The 16,309-nt window shown below is 38.1% G+C and overlaps 1 protein-coding gene across 6 annotated transcripts in view; it reads left to right on the top strand.

Annotated features, from left to right (window-relative positions):
* tmcc1a (transmembrane and coiled-coil domain family 1a) overlaps nt 1–16,309 on the top strand; it is a 102,940-nt gene that overhangs the window by 75,849 nt on the left and 10,782 nt on the right. The window contains exon 1 of one of the 6 annotated variants that reach the window (XM_088916523.1): nt 15,143–15,310. The exons of the other annotated variants lie outside the window; for them this stretch is intronic. Within the exon in view, the coding sequence (XP_088772649.1) occupies nt 15,272–15,310 (39 nt within the window). The 5' untranslated portion in view covers nt 15,143–15,271. Of the gene's footprint in view, nt 1–15,142; nt 15,311–16,309 lie in introns of those variants that run through there. 6 annotated transcript variants of the gene reach the window in all.

Genomic DNA, 16,309 nt, shown 5'->3' on the forward strand with positions numbered 1-16,309 from the left:
TTGGGATGGGGGTTTGGGATTGGGACTGACCTGCTGAGTTTAATGAGCTTTATCCCTGTCTGCCACCTCAGCTTTCAGACCCAGCCTCTGACTGAAGCCACTAAAGATGAGAAAGAAACAAAGGGATGAGATAAGCCAGGTGTTGGTTTATAGACAACAGCTTTCGGACTGGCCTCTGTGCAGAATTTTCAGCCTTGCACTTTATTCTGATTACAAAACACTAAAGCTGAACAGTTAGCCAGTTAGCTGGGAGTACTCCCACTACGTTAAAGGTCCAAATAGAAACAAGGTCAAAGGGGTGGCCTGTCCTTCTCAATTTCTTTAAGGAATTATCTGGAAGAAAGCATTTCACACATCTCTTCTTTTAAGAACAGAACATTCTTTTGTGCTGTCTTCAATTTTCTTTAACTTTTTGAGTGCTGTTTATTACCACAAATCCAATAGCTTTTTTTTAAATACTATGAGCCTGAACACCCCGTATGCACACAATTGTTTGTTCATTTTGTTATAGAGAGCTGGTGTCACAGTAATGTGACACACTCCCCCTCTTTCCAAGACTGGGCTCATGTGGACTTCAAAGGAAAACTTGAGTTTAAACTAAATTTAGTTTATTGAAAATAAAAGCTCATACTGTAAATTGTAAACCATGGGTCACAGGTACAACCATTTCCTTACAACTTCCACATCACTCCCCAAAAACAATCTTATGTAAGCCATCTTTTCATTCAGCTTGCCCCTGCTTCCTCTCTCCTCTGCTGCTGTCCCTCATTAATTCATCTTTTTTTTCTCCAAGTTATGCAGCACTTTTGGCAGTGGAAGCACCCTATAAACTCAGCTCAACAGCCCTGCCTCGCTTCGGTGCTAATTGGTTCTGAGCAGCACTCAGAGAGAAAAAGTAACACGCTCTTGTTGGTAAAGTCATATGACTGTCTAATCCCAAGAGGGCTTTAAGCTCCATGAAAACCCATGCGCTTTCTGAGCAGTCCTTCTTTACACACTTGGTTTTTTTTTTCAAATTTATTATCGCAGAAGGCAACAGCGGATCTCAGCAGTTTTTTATACCAGCAGCAAGAAAACCACCAACCCTTTCACAGGAGCAAAAATGCAAATAATTAGACTAGAGCCAGCAAGAAGATAGAGACTCAGGGCATGCACGTACATACATAGACTCTCTCGCAGTTTTTAAGTTCTTATTGTTTATTGGCATTTTCGCTACATGCAGAGAGAGCAACTCCAGTATCTCCTTGAATAGCCAGCCTGTTGTCAAGTCCTGTCTGTGCTTTTCATCTCGGTTTTGTACAGTCTCGCCAATCTGTGGCAATCCATGCCCAGAAACTTCATTGTTAGCTCCAAGACTAATCTGCCACAATTTGAGTGAAGACTTCCCTGGAGCTGATTTCTGAAGACACTGTCAGCGTTCCAGATTTCCGTGCCTTTTAAATCGATACCAAGAAGACTTCCTCTTGGCTCTCCTGATCTGCCTGCTGCGTGATGCCAGCTTCCAAAAGCATCAGAGCAAGATGGCTTGTGGTTACCTGATGGGCGAAACCTTTGCTCATTGCCCCTTTTAGGGAATGATTCACACAGCACTTCCTCAGGACCTGGGATGTTTGATCTGAAGGACTCAGAAAGGAAGGCTCAGTAGATGGAGACTTAGGACAGCCATCTCTTCTCATGGAGGTCATTCTAAGTCTGGTAATGCTGACTGTTTCATATGACCTCAGCATTAATGTACCTTCTTTTATTAAGTGTTCTACTAAGCAGGCAGCAAGGTATCAGAGAGGTGACATTTTCGATGTTTCGGGGTGTCAAACTATAATATGGCCTATAATATATAAACAAACTATAATATTTGTTTATTGGTTTTAGTCTAAAAACATTAACTCAGAAGGTGAAAACCAAATTTCTCTTAGGACTTTTAAAAAGTGAAAAAAGCAAAGTAAGTAAGTAAAAATGACTGTTGTGGTTCCTCTTAGTATGAACATAAGACACTATGTTACTGGCTGCTGTTAATACATCCTAAAAGTCTAATTTTTACTTGTCAGTTCCTTTTGTGCACGGTCTGCAGGAGTTTATAGATATTGTGAAATAGCTCTGTGAAAATGAAATTAACTTTAGATGAATTTAGTCCTTATTTATTGGGCTTTCACACCAACAACAGCAGCAATAAAAATGTGGTGTTTCACAGCTAATAAAAATGAATATTGATGTGTTCGGTTTGAAATGTATATTTATTCTTTTTTTTGGTAGTTCTGTTTTCTTTCCCTTCTTAAGTAGGGTTCTCTACAGGCTTATTAATATCTATGGGATACGAGTGATATTGCATTAAGATTAATTTATGCCTAAACAGGAAATCTTAAAAGCTAGAAGCAACATTCCGCAAACTGGCTTTAGGTATTGATTTTGAAAAGTAATTTCTCTCAGAGCGCTACAGCAGAATGGCTTTAGACAATATCCTAATGGATTTTCAGTTTATAGTAAAGTGAAGGCTGCAGAGATGTTTGGATGTTAGTACAGAAAAAAACATGGCAGTGAAGAGGTTACTGTGTTTTCTTCAGAAGGGGACACAGCAGCCTCATTTCCTGGGTTTCTCTTGGACTACAGAACAAAAGCGTCCCTGGCAGATTTGGTCTCACTGTGAGAGTCTGGCATGGTGTATGCACATAACTGCATGGCTGGTTCCATGCGGTGTTAAGTAATTGTCCATAAATGTTGAATGGATGGTATTGTTGTGAGAGAGGGAAAAAAAAGGAGATTTTCATCAAAACGGGGCTTTTGTGTAAATATTAGGGCAGCTTAATTTGACCTTACTGTGATGTTTGTCTCAGCCATTTCAAAAGACAGCTTGGCAAATAAAACAGTGTGGTGCAGACCTTTTGTCATTAAAGTGAGCCAAAATCCTCATTTGCTATGGATGTTTGCTCTGAACGTGTCAAAATGAGGGCCCTCTTTTTGTTTACCTTAGCTTTTTAATTGGAAGAGAAGTGATGTTTATTTCAGCCAGAAATCAACACAAAAGCTTATCATCCTAGCACAGTAAAACTGGTATACTTTCAAGCATTTGGTATTTTCTTGTTATTTGTCAATCATTAACAACTTTGAAACAATTGGCACTTCTGTATCTTAGAACTGCGATGCAAATGCTTTACTTTATAAAATTATCAACATCATAATCTGTGGAGCATTCGAGAAGTTTTATTAATGTCTGTGATTTATTTACCTGTGTTTTTGTTGACATTGTCTTCACAAAATTGTTGCTTGAGTTGTTGCTATGGTTGTGAAAGTAATTATATTCAGGAATAGTTAGGACCAGAACATTATGTAATAAGTTTTTGTTGTTTTATGGGTGATGAAACAAGACCAAGTGTGATATTATTATATTATCTTGTCATTAGTGAATGTAAAAAACCTGTTAAGTGAATCTTTTGTTAATTTACAGACAGGTTTTTCTAGTTTGCCTAATTTTCCCACAAGCAAAGAAATGTGAGTGTTGTACATTCAAGGTAAGAGTAAAAAGTACATTTGTATATTTTGAGATCCCACACAGTATTGCACAAATGTTATCATTCAGTAGCCAACTTAGCTGGATGAAACTTTGTTTGCTAGTCTACTATATGTTCACCTGCACCTGAGCAGATACAGTAAAAATCAGTGACCATTGAATGGATCTTTATTATATTTAATATGTTGTAATCAAACACCACCAGTCTGTTAATGGAAAAATCTCATTTCAAAAATGCCCAAAGACAACTAGCATACAGAGAAATGAATTTCATGTATAACAGCTGACAGGCTCTTACATTTTTAATAATTATGTGTTTTGATGATTAAAAGGCTAGATTCTGAAAATCAAAACCCTTGTAGCATTTCTTTGCTAAATGTCAAGTATTTGCTGTTCAGGAACATTTGTAGCATTAATGTACCTTCAGAGGTATGCAAGTCACGTAACATAGTAGATCTTTGTAGTGTTAATGTTTTATGTAAAAGGAGGATTAAAAACATCCTCTGATTGGACTTAGAATTTCTAAATAACTAGATTGTTGTTTCTTCAGTGGGCTGGATAAGAGGGGTTGGGTAGGATCATTTGTGCTTAAATGTGGAAAATAATGGCATTGCTTTTGTTTATTCGTTACTCGTCACTAAAGGTCTGGTTCAAGCTAAAGCCGTTGCAGCTTATGTACTGTAGTGCTTGCTGCCTTCCAATTGCATAATTATTGTTTTTCACTAAAAAAGCAGGAACAAAAGCTGGTTACTTTATCTTGCTGAGACAAGGCACTACACACATTGAGAGGAATGGTGAGCTAGTGCAGCACCCGTTCTTAATCCAGCAAACACTAAAAAGGATTGGGCCTTAACAAACACTGTTTGTTGTGAGTTAATCTTTAAAATCTGTGTAGAGCATTCTTCTAAATTATGTGTTTTACATAACTTTATATAGGTTTATTATAATGTCAGTGAAAACTGATGCAGGACAGTGTGATGAGTCTCTTTGACAAGGTTAACTGCTCAAGAAAAGGACATTTCTTCACACATCACACTGTTCAGTGGGGCTTATTTGTCCACAAGCAGGGCTTTCTAGCAATGAGTCAGATGGAGAGGCTGTGAGAGATGAGAGCAGCAACATAAAAGAGTGAAAAGCTCGCTGGCACTGAAGTTCTGTGCATGCTGTCATTAAACAAAGCCTGTTCTCCATTAACCAACTCCTGTGGAAGGTGAAGTTACTGCTTGATTTTGCACCGACAGTCTCTTTCCCTTGCTTTATACTGTATATGGGGGATGTTTTGCATTTTAGTAAATCACAGAAATAAAAAAAATCACATTTATGTACAGTATAGCCTTTTTTAAATGAAAGCAATCACAATACATTTCTGGCAGCATGTGTCCTCTGTCCAGTTTATCTTTTTTTCCTGATATCCAGCCCATTAACTTATTTTTATTGCACCTTCTAGAAGAAGAAAAAACATTAGCCAGTACACTCTCAGAGAACACCTTTCAAAACACAAAAACACTCTATACTTAAAACACTAAAACCCATATTTATCCACTTAAAACAAACACCATATATAAGTGGATGCATCATATACTGTATATACAAGTATAAATTGTACTTACCTGCATAGCCTATACACCACATGAAGATACATAGCTATGTATGTGAGTGCATTGGTTTTCTTTTAAATACACCAGCAAGAAGACACTGGGATGATAGATTTAAGAATGTGAGGCATGTCAGGGAAGATATCTGCGTGTGTTACTCTGGAGTGTACAGGAGGGAAGACGGCAGGTGGAAATCGTTAGGGGAGCATGTTTGTTCTCTGAAATCTGGAGCTGTGCAGCATCAGGGGCTCCATCCTCACTGCACTCATTTAGATAGTGAGCTCGGGCAGCGATGTGGGGAGGCCAGACAGTTTGGCCGGTGTGGTGTGGGCAGACTCGAGGGGCCCCGCTTGTCTGTGTGCGTGAGGCTGAGCTCTGGAGCCGGAGCCGCTGTGCACAGCTCTGGGGAAGACAGCGACTCCAGCAGAAACCGTCTGTGCCCGGTGCCCTGAGGGGACACTGGGGAGGCTGGCAGTGCCAGGCGGAGAGGGAGAGCCGGATGAGGAGGAGACCGTCCAGCAGCAGCAGTAGCATCAGATGCCACAGGGATGTTTCTGTGCTCCTTCTGCCACACTTGCTCAGGCTGTGGAAGGCAGCTGTGGGATGCCAGCGAGGTGAGCTCTATCACAGCTCTCGGCAGTAGGTGACAGCCTCTCTCATCCAACCAGCAAGCCACAGGACTAAAGCAAACTAGCTGCATAATAAACCAGCAATCATCCCAATTGTAAGAATCCTCGCGAGTCGCTTCTTGTCATTAATATACAGATTGTTCTGAAATTCTGCGTTTGATTCATGCCATTTGTCAAAAGTACTTGCACTCTTGGCCTCTTTTTTTTTGGTCTGTGTGTCAGATGAGATTGGAGGAGTCCCGATTTTGCATTATGTGTTAAAACCTTTGGATTTTTGCATATTAAGAAGTGTTTTAGAAGCTTTTAGTTCATTGCTATCTGCAGTCCTGGGCAGTGTGGACTGTGCTGTGACTTCAGGTATGATTGCAAAGACAGACTTGGTAGAGAAGGTTTCAGAAAAAGCCTAGCTCTTCATTGTCCTTCACAGCTTATCAGGAAACAAAAGTTTCCAATTATTTGTATTGTCATTATGAGGTTTTTTAAGCAGCTCTTATAAAGATGCCTTTATTTTATTCACAAAGCTCGAAAATAAGATTTTTTTGTATAATTCTATTTAAATCTTGTAGCATTCATTAAACAAGTTCTGAGTTTTTTGTTACTTCACAAAAGTTATGGGTAGGTTTTTGCAAAAAAATAATTATTAAATGTCAAAGTTAAGTGGCACACACAGATGGTAGAACTTCTTGGGGGGTAACTGTTTCTCCAAAGATTTAGATTGCTTTGGGGTCATTTTTCCCTAAAATATTTTTGCTGCTGTCTATTGGTGTTTACTAATAGTAAACCTAGACCGATCATTATTACATGTAATTGTTCATCTGTTTTTTTATTTAATGTAATTTAATATTAGTTTAAGATATATTCTGTGCTTACAAATGTTTATTGTACGGAATGAAGCTAGATTTCACAATAAAATGCAATAAACATTTCCATTATTTAAAACACATGAATTGGCACAGCTTTATTATCAGCATTTATGAAGACCACTGAACATTTATAAGACTGCTGAACAATGTCAGCAATCCTAGAGTATATACCTATACTAATCCTAGAGTATTATCCTTCTGAAAATGCCCCCAGATGATGTTACAAGAGACTATTAGCTCCTCCTTTGAATATTCTTCAGAATGCATTGTGCTTAGTATCCAAAGATTCTGAAATTGTGCTCAGACAAGTGCATTTAACGATTAGAGTGGCAAGACCCCCTTTCTTGGCATTTCAAAGAATTCCAATGGAATTCATTTCTAAGAGGCAGGGCAAATGAAAGCCTAATCCCAGAATATTTTTATTAAAAATATGGGAGGTACTATCACATATTAGAGAACAACTTGAAACTTAAATGTGTTGCCAGATTTGAACAAGTACTCGCATTTCACAGCTATACCAACCACAAAACTGTTGATGCGGATGTGCTCTTCACTGCTCTTTGTCATATGCCACAAGCTATGTATTTAAAAAGCAGCACTTGTTGTCATATTATTGGTTTAGACTTCAGGATTAACTTCATTTTGTGTAACCCTGAAAACTCATGATTTGGATTATAGGGCTACATGCGAAATATACTCTTGAAAGTAAAGGTGAGATACTTATAAGACCTAAGAAAACTTACAATATAAATAAGACAAAATGAGACAAAATTCTCAACTTATAGTAGATGATGCTCTATTAATGGCTATAACCGGGTTCAAAGCTAAGGTTTCAGCATCCACCTAATTTAAAATACACAGGTACATCTGGAGAGTGAAAGGCAGTTGGCACTTTGAAACACTGGAGTAGTGAACATCAGCTGGCAGTTGCATTAAGACAAAGACTCTTCCTCACATGCTTTCCGTCTTCTTTCTCAAGGTCGATATGAGCTCCTTGGGAGCCCTTTGTTTGTCTAGAGTCCTAAGTGCTATCCTGAAAAAAAAAGTAATTGCTGTTCAGTGTTTTACTTCCCCTGTGCCTGGTTTTTCATTTCCTCTGAGTGGCTGTGGGATATCCTGCTCTCTTATCGACTTATATACCCTGGACAAGTCAATAAAGCCCTGGATGGCCTCGATTTCATTTGAAAGACATGGTAAAAACCACAACTATTCTTTTTCACCTCCCTATTTCCTGGTATGCCTTTGAAAACTAAACAAAAATCTTTCCGCTTATATACAGTATCTCCTTAAACAAACATTATTGAATTTTCCATTGACCATTTTCTTTTTTTTCCACCCTTTGAATGTTGTGATAAATAGTCCTGGGTTATACGAGTTATATGAGTAAGACCGTTCTCTGTTTGTGCATAGTTCTTAGTAATTCAATTGGAAAGGCCATGCCTTTGTTGTACAACCACATTCACCAAGTTACCCATATAGGTGCAGTATGTCAACAGGTAAGTCAGATAAGAAGGCACAGGAGGAGTATCTGGGAGATAGCATAGACAGAGGACATGCTCTTGTGCAGTTTGTAGAAGTGCTCCCACTGACAGGGCATTGTAGACTGTGTGGGATGGAGCCTGTTAAGGAATTTGCTTAGCAGTTTAGACACATGCGGGATCTATTGTTAACAGTATGAACTGTGCCCACTTACTGATTTGTAATACTGAACATCTGCTGTTATCGTCCTTGGATGAGACTGCAGGCAAAAAAGTGGAAGATGTCTTTTTCTGTCTCCATGCCCAAGGCCACAGCACAATGGAGTCATTACAAAATGTGGGGCTATAATGAGAAGCGTACTCTTAATTCAGTTTAAAAGTGGAGGAAGCAATTTATCAACTGCCAGTCGTTTTGCTTCCTCGTACAGTGACTCAAGATGGTGATGGTGTGAACTGTGAAATCCAACACTACAGTTCAGTTTGGACTGGGGGTGAGACATGGCACTGTGTCTGATCGGTATACAGGTGTGTAGGGTTGGGCGGCGTGGGTTGTGACAGGACTTTAAATCACCACGCCCTGGCACATCACCCTGTGGAGATGTGCTTTCTCAACTGACACGTAGCCCAGGAGTTACATCTACAATACATGACAGACCTTAGTATCATAAAGAAAGCATTCCCTCGGGGCTATTCTAATACGCTGACTCCAGTTTGGTTTTGTCAGACATGGCGTGCAGTCAGCTCTGCTTAGTGTGATTCTTGACAGTGAGTGGAATGTCTTTTTTGAGAAGATGATGACAGAAATTTGAGGAACATGAGCTTAGGTGATGCAATACTTCTTCTAAGTTAAGATGTGGTGTCCGAGAACATACATGCAACATTACATCCTCTCCATATATACACTTCCTAAAGTCTCTTTTATATCTTATATATAAACTTTTTAACTTTCCAGTTTCTTTTATCACAGCAGCACTGTTTTTTTTGCTGTTTATACATTCTGCCTGGGTTGCAATAAATTAAAAAAGATGCACACAAGCTTCAGACACCAGTAGTTTTTGCATGACGTGCTTTGACACATAGATTATCAGTCCTTTTTCATGGTTTTATTCAGACTTGCACTATGAAGGGCTCATCCTTAATAAAGTGTATAAAGGTTTTATTGATCGTTGTGTGAAATGACATTAGAAATTACACTAAAGGCGGCAAGGCAACAGCTAATATTTCAATACGTATCATGTTTGGGTAATGTGTATTGGTATAAGTTAGGAGGCTTAGCAGTGAAGTACTATTCCAGTTTTCATGTGGTAAAACGATATGTCTGGGAGTTTCCAAGAGACAGTGGCAGCCAGTTTGATGAGCAAGCGGTCCAGAGACATTTGGCCTGATTACTTAATCTCTCATGCACCTCAGTTACAGAACCGTTGTCGGGCTAAATCTGAACTCTGAGGCTTAGGAAAAACACCAAGAAAGGGAAACAGTCCAAAAGTCCTTCGTATGATTATTAAGTATCGTTTCTTGAGCTTGTGTGCTAAGAAAAAAAAAGGAAATGATCACTTTTTTGTCTTCTGAAAAAAGAGCCCTTTTTAGTTTTTAGATTTAAGGTTTTGGTGTAATTTTGGTCTGGGCCAGAGTGTCTAGGTATTACAGAACTCATCTTGTAGTGATTGATGGGAACCTGACTTACTTTTCTATGTTGATGAAGTACTGGGACCTCATTTTCTGTCCTTCCTTATTTTGGCCCTCTTCTGACAAGTTAGGTTGTTGATGCTGTACTTGCCAGACCTGAGCCCCATTGAACATTTGGGGAGTGATCTAGGATGACAGAAAACACCACCTGCAAATGATGTGAACTATTTTATAGTTCACAGCAAAATGACCACCCATTGACCAGTTCAGTTAAGGAAAAATGTTAATCATCATAATGAATATTATATGGGTTCAATGAAATGTAGGTGAACCTGCTACAATAAAACTTTTTTGGCTATTTATAAAGCAGTTTACATTTGGACCCATTTTCTACACAGCTGGGCGTTTTATTGGAGCCATTCATAACAGCAATGTCTCACCTGGGATTTGAGTTCACAACCCTCCACAACCAATTTACAACCACTGCACTACAACACTGGCCAGTGATAAGTTTCTTCTGATGCTCAGAATGGATGTAATCCTCTATATTTAATTTGATGCACTATGTATTTTTTCAGCATTTTCACAAAATGACTCTAGGTGGGGGAAAGGCTGACAATTTTCCCTGTTGAAAGGAAGACCACTCCTTAATTACATCTTTACCATTATCTGAATCATCCCAGGAAGCTACTTCTAATCCTATCAAGGCAATCCCTTTTGTTTTTATAATGTGAATTTGGAGGGGATGAGGTGATTGCAAGTAGATGTTGGAGAAATATATGGTATTATGGAGCTCTTGGGTTAGTGAGAAAGAGGAGCAGTTGTGTTTTTTTGTTGTTGTTGTTGTTGTGCACTCATCCTCAGATATATGTTGAACCAGTCAGGCTAGTCAGTCAGAGTTCACTTGGTTGAAGCACTGCTTTCATGTGACATACTATACTGCCACACACTGTGGAAGATTAGGCTGAGAATAGAGTGAATCATACTATTGGAGGACATATAGTACCCAGTTGCATAAATTCTTGCATAAGCAAAAAAAAAGTACACCTCAGCTCCTTGTTGAAGAACCAGCTACATCAGTTGACACAGAACATAACTTTTCCACATCCACAGCCCTTTTACAGACGAGGCTTTCAGAACAAAGTGCCTTAGTGGAGAAGGCTTGTTCTGTGGCAGCCAGGATGAAAGAAAAGTACTCAGAGCTGTATTAAGGAGACTGACAGATTTCCATTTGTGCCAGGCTCAAGCTACTCATCTTGATCTGAGCCTGGTGCTGTCTGTCCTTCAAAGTCATATGAAGAACCATTCTTAGTGCTTGCTTTATGGTCTGAAGTGATATCATCATTCAGTAATGCATGATCGGCCCAGGTGTGTTTTAGAATCTGTGATGTCTTGTTATATAAAGGCAGTACAATTTGGACAGTTCGGTAACTGTATGTTTTTAACTCTGAAATTCTGAATTTGAGAGATCATAAAACTAGAAAAGGGTTTTTTATGTTTTTATGCATTTTGAATAGGACCAGTACTTTCACATGAAAATGTAGCATTTTTTTTCCTATTGTATAAATTCAGAATACAGTAATTACTATTACTCTAATACTCACAGCCCTAAAAGTTGAATTAAGGGTTGAATAGTTTATTGCTTATTACTCTACAATAAAAACAAAATAATAAGAAAGGATGGTATATTAATGATCTGTCTAGAAGATAATTGGAAGAATTTCAGATTAGTTCAAATTAACTACACTAATTGATCCTCTGAAATTTTCCTCAGTTTATTATGATAATAGCCTGTCTACCCCTTAATTCTAATGGACTTGACAAATTAATACATGCCCTGCTAAAATTCTTTGTTTTTAAAATCATTGTATGCACAGTGTCAACAGCTTGGATTTAATCATGACAAATTCAATGTTCTTTCCTCTTTTAACTTTCTTTTCATAGTGCAGTCTAAGTTGATATTCCTGTTTGTCTGGAATGCTTATCAATTGTTTTAAATACAGAGCTAGTGTTTTGGGCCCATGGTTGTATCAGCTAAAACATTAACATTCCTGTAAAGGTACCTACAGTACATGTAGTGCATGACATGGATGAACTGACATCTCTGAAACTGCAGCCTTATCTTTGAATGTGCTCAGTATACATTTTTAAGAGCAGAACAGTTTTTCAAACTTGGATTTCTACATCAAGTAATAAAATAAATGTAGACTTAGTCAAAAATTTAGAAAGAAGAACCTTTGACTCTACCCCTCATTAGTATTTTGCTATAGCCGGCTCCTTTAGTAGTTGATAATTGATAAGAGGGATAAGAGGGATCATTGTAGCAATGATTGCATTAAGGTGATTGCCTTAAGGCACTGTGGCATAGGTGGCATTGGAGGAGCTGTAGGTTTACTAAATCCAATGTAAACATAGAACTAATGTACTCTTTTAAGGTCAGCCCACTGACAAACACATAGACACAACAAAAAAATAGTATTATACATGGCACTGCATGTAAGACGTCACCAGTAATGAGGACCTACTCCACTCTAAGAAGCGAAGAGAATGGTGGAGTGTTTTGTTTTCTGCTGAAAGCCTACTTTCTGTTTGTCTACATGACCATTGTTTGTATTGTGATGTACATGAGGCAAACATTAACATGCAGAGTCTTCCTTGAGACTTGTTTGCACTTCCTTGTTAAGCATCACACCTTGGGATCATTGGGTGTTTCCTACAATCGGATCGTTAATTGCGATGTTTCATTTAAGGCTTAAGCTGTCTTCCAGATCCTTTCAATCCACTCTTTTGTACTTAAACTGTTTAAAGTTAAAGATTTCAGTTCAAACGTCCAAGGTGTTCGAAAAATATTTTAGTGGTCAATACTTCAGTTTTACAGGGTAATTATAAAATAAACTTTTAAAACTCTTTTAAACTCTTGTCTTCATTTATTGCATTTAAAGAAAACGCTTTGTCTAAATCAAGACTTTGGACCTTATAAAATATTATTTTATATGTTACATTGTGAGATGTTAATTGCAAGGTCATTGCTTAATATTTCCTTGAACAAAGAAGTTAATCAGATTGTAATTTATCCATGAATTTTCCTCAAATGAAGTGGTTAATTCACAGGTAATGTTGAACTACAGTCTAACAGGAAGACATAGAACAATTGCTCAGTAAAAAAAAAAATACGACTTTGTTGGTCATACTTTTAGTTTCAGGAATTTCCAGGTAGAACTCTCAGAGAGTGTTTGGAATGTAGACCCAGTAAAGATTAAGGATAATCATTAACTCAGCATTCTTTGGCTCCTGGCATTGGTTTGGTTACTGAGTTCAGGCTGCGTAAAAGTGGTCCCTCCTGCAGAACAGGTGTGATTGCCACCAAAGACAAGATTTTGAACATATCTCCCATCCTGTCTGGTTGAAATTGCAACTGAAGTAAATAGAAGCCTGTGTTGTTACTGTGTGGAAAATAACATGATTGCAGTTATGAGTCAGACTGTCTTAATCTCTACAGATCTCTTTAAAAAATAGGCTATAAAATCATATGGGTTTTTTTTTCCAAGTTATCAGGTGCTAAGGAAATGTATGGGAGTTGATTTGCCTTATACATATTTCATTTCTATGGGTAAAGCTTGGTGTATGAGAAAGTATTTGGGGCATATTCCTCTGAAACAAAAGATTACTTTAGAACCGAAAGATTACTTTTTTCAGAAGTATCATTTCTTCTTAAATAATAAATGAAACAAAACAAGACCTAGTAAATGGGAAGTCTTTGTAAAGCATTGCACAACAATTTGAAAAAGGAACATATCCTGAGCAGGGTGTAATGACCTAAGCCCATGACCAATCTGCTGGTGTCCACATTTGGTGTGTGCTGGATAACTAGATAGTTGCCTCTCTGAATTATAACTGATGAGTCACAGTTTGTGGATAAGACAGTTTATCTTATTGGACACTTGGATATGATGCAGGTCCATTATTCAGATAAAAAATACCGAATCAGTCATTTTTAATAACCAAATAATCACTTTTTAATAATTTTTAATCTTTTTAATCACTTTTTAATAATCACTTTAATAACCAAAACATCCAATGAACAAAGGTCTATGCTCTTGTGATTCCAAACAACTTGCAGAGAGGAGAAAAGATATCACTTTTGGCTCATTTGTGGTCATTTGAACTTTCTCCCGAGCTTGTGACAGCAAATAGTAATCTACTTTCATTTTGTTTGTTCAAATTTGACAGATAAGATAAGAAGGATACAAAATAAGATCTAAGTAACCTCCTCATGAGTTTCTGTGTTATGCACTTCCTATGAGAACATAAGGTTACAAATGACAATTTGTAAGTCCATGCAGGCCACCTAACTCATTTAGTTGTGCAGGGGCTAGTTGATCCAGGAAAGCTATCCTGCTCTTTCTTGAAGAAAGCCAGGTTTTCTTGGCTAGAACGATAGCTCCAGACACCCATGACCCATTGCTTAAAGAAGGGCCTTCTATTCCACTGTGATAACTTTAATTTTATTAAAAATTAGTGAGGATTAATCACAGTGTGCAAAGACAGGTAAAAGTTGAATCTGTTTGTAACAACAAGGATAGTTAACAGCATTTGGCGCATATTTTAATTAAACATAACCGAAGGAAATTACTCAGATTAACAGTACTGTATAATTTACTGTAACCCTGCAATGTAACGAATTTTAATTTAGAAAAATAAGCGTTCATGACTTATTGCGAAAGTGTCGGTATGATGTTTTGTTACTTGAGATAAGTTTTCAGAGTGCGTTGTTAGTGACTCACAATAATTCCGTCAATGGATTTATGTCTAGTTTTAGCGTTTTGTACGAAAAAAAGTTGCAGCTCAATGTGTGGTTTTGGAGTTTTGTTAGACACGTTTCCAGTTTCATATCAAACTAGGTCTATTTCTTGCAATAAAAAAAGAAAACATGTTTTTCAAAACTCAGTAAAACGCAGAAAGTGGGCTGCATGAGTCATATAACGATTCACATCTAAATCAGTTTTTTCACAAACTAGTGAAACAAAAATATGTCATAGGGGATGATTACCTCACAATGCTATACCGTAGTCCTGTCTGCTACATCACAGTAGCAACATGCTTCGTTTTAACTTTTGCACGGTAACACATTTTTAAAATGAAGTTGGAAACGTACTTTTGTTAGGTTAGAAAAGCCAACAACAGCCTGTCCGCAGTTCTCAGACGTTTACGATGTGTGTTATTTGCCATACATTCTCTTAACCCCAGAGGATCATGACTGAGTGTACGGAGAAAAGTAAGGTACGAGAATTACAATTGTGGATCTCTGTTGCTTTAAGGAAAGAGGTCTGCGGGTTTTAAGGATGATGTCATATTATACCCGCTGGAATCGGGCCCTGCGGGACACTCCGCCTTGTAGGAGGAGCCGCTCGCAAAAGTAGACGAATTAGTTTCACAGGTAGAGTTTAACTTTCAAAACAAATACTGGGGAGTCCGTAGAGCACCTGTTAGGAGAACCACGGAGAGTCAGTTGCTGGATTGTACTTGCATGTAAGAGCTGTTTAAATGTGATTGATGGTTATGCCCTCTGTTGAGGAAAATGCACTGGGAAAAACTGCTCCATTTAACAAATGGAAAGGTAAGATAGACCTAAAAACATGAACTTAAGTTCTTGCTTTTGCTGTTTTTATTTAAGGAGTGTTTTGTTGCTGTGTAAATGAAGGACACTTTGTCCGGCTTCGTACGTGATTTAATTTTTCTAATAGGAGGCGAGCGCGTTGATGTCCTGCGTGTTAGTTACCTTACTCGCTGTCCCGAAAGTAATGTATTTTTTATTATTTTTCCCCTACGTTTACCGACCGTCCCGGTGCACATTAGCTGAGACAGTGGCCGCAGATGAGCAACGTTTTCCCATAAAGTCAGAATATCTAAAGGTCTTATAAGTTTAAGACTAGACCTGTCCAAGACCGGTGAATTTTTAAAAGCTTACGCTGCTGGCGACAGTGGCACAATATTTTGACGTATCTGAAAGGTGTATTGCGATTAGAGTTCCGAAGCTCTGAGCTACGAGGGTTGCCGTTATTGATGTTTGTACCTCTCACTACATGAGACGTATTGAACTTTCCAGACTGCCGCTGTTCGGAATGAATGATGTGCAGTTCTATAGCGGTGCCATTGTTTCTGCTTCTTCGTGTTCTTTTCTTTGTTTTAAACGAATGCTGACTGCTACTAAATCTATAGCAATAGGCCAGTGATGTATTTTCATGTTGCTGTGGATGTCAGGAGCCGATTACAGTAAATACTACAGACTGCAATGGGTTATTTTGGAGTCGGTTTTCATATACTGTACATTTCCTTTTACATTCCTTGTTGGATATACTGACCTTCAATGGGGATGGGAACGGTAAGCTGGTCTACAGAAAAGGTTTTTCTGCAGGCTTGAAACAATCTGTTGCTTTTATTTGGTATTGTTTCCCTTTTGCTCTTAAAATTGTGTTTTGTATTATTTCAGATGAGTGCAGTGTGTTTAAGACACTGATTTGTTTCCCTTCTTTCAGTTATTCTCAAACAATGGGAGGTATATCATAACAATCTTCCAGTTTAGCTCCAAAAGGGTAGGAAGGTTAAATAAAGTTCT

Source organism: Atractosteus spatula, chromosome 5, assembly GCF_055471065.1.
Source record: "Atractosteus spatula isolate fAtrSpa1 chromosome 5, fAtrSpa1.hap1, whole genome shotgun sequence".
NCBI classification, from domain to species: domain Eukaryota; kingdom Metazoa; phylum Chordata; class Actinopteri; order Semionotiformes; family Lepisosteidae; genus Atractosteus; species Atractosteus spatula.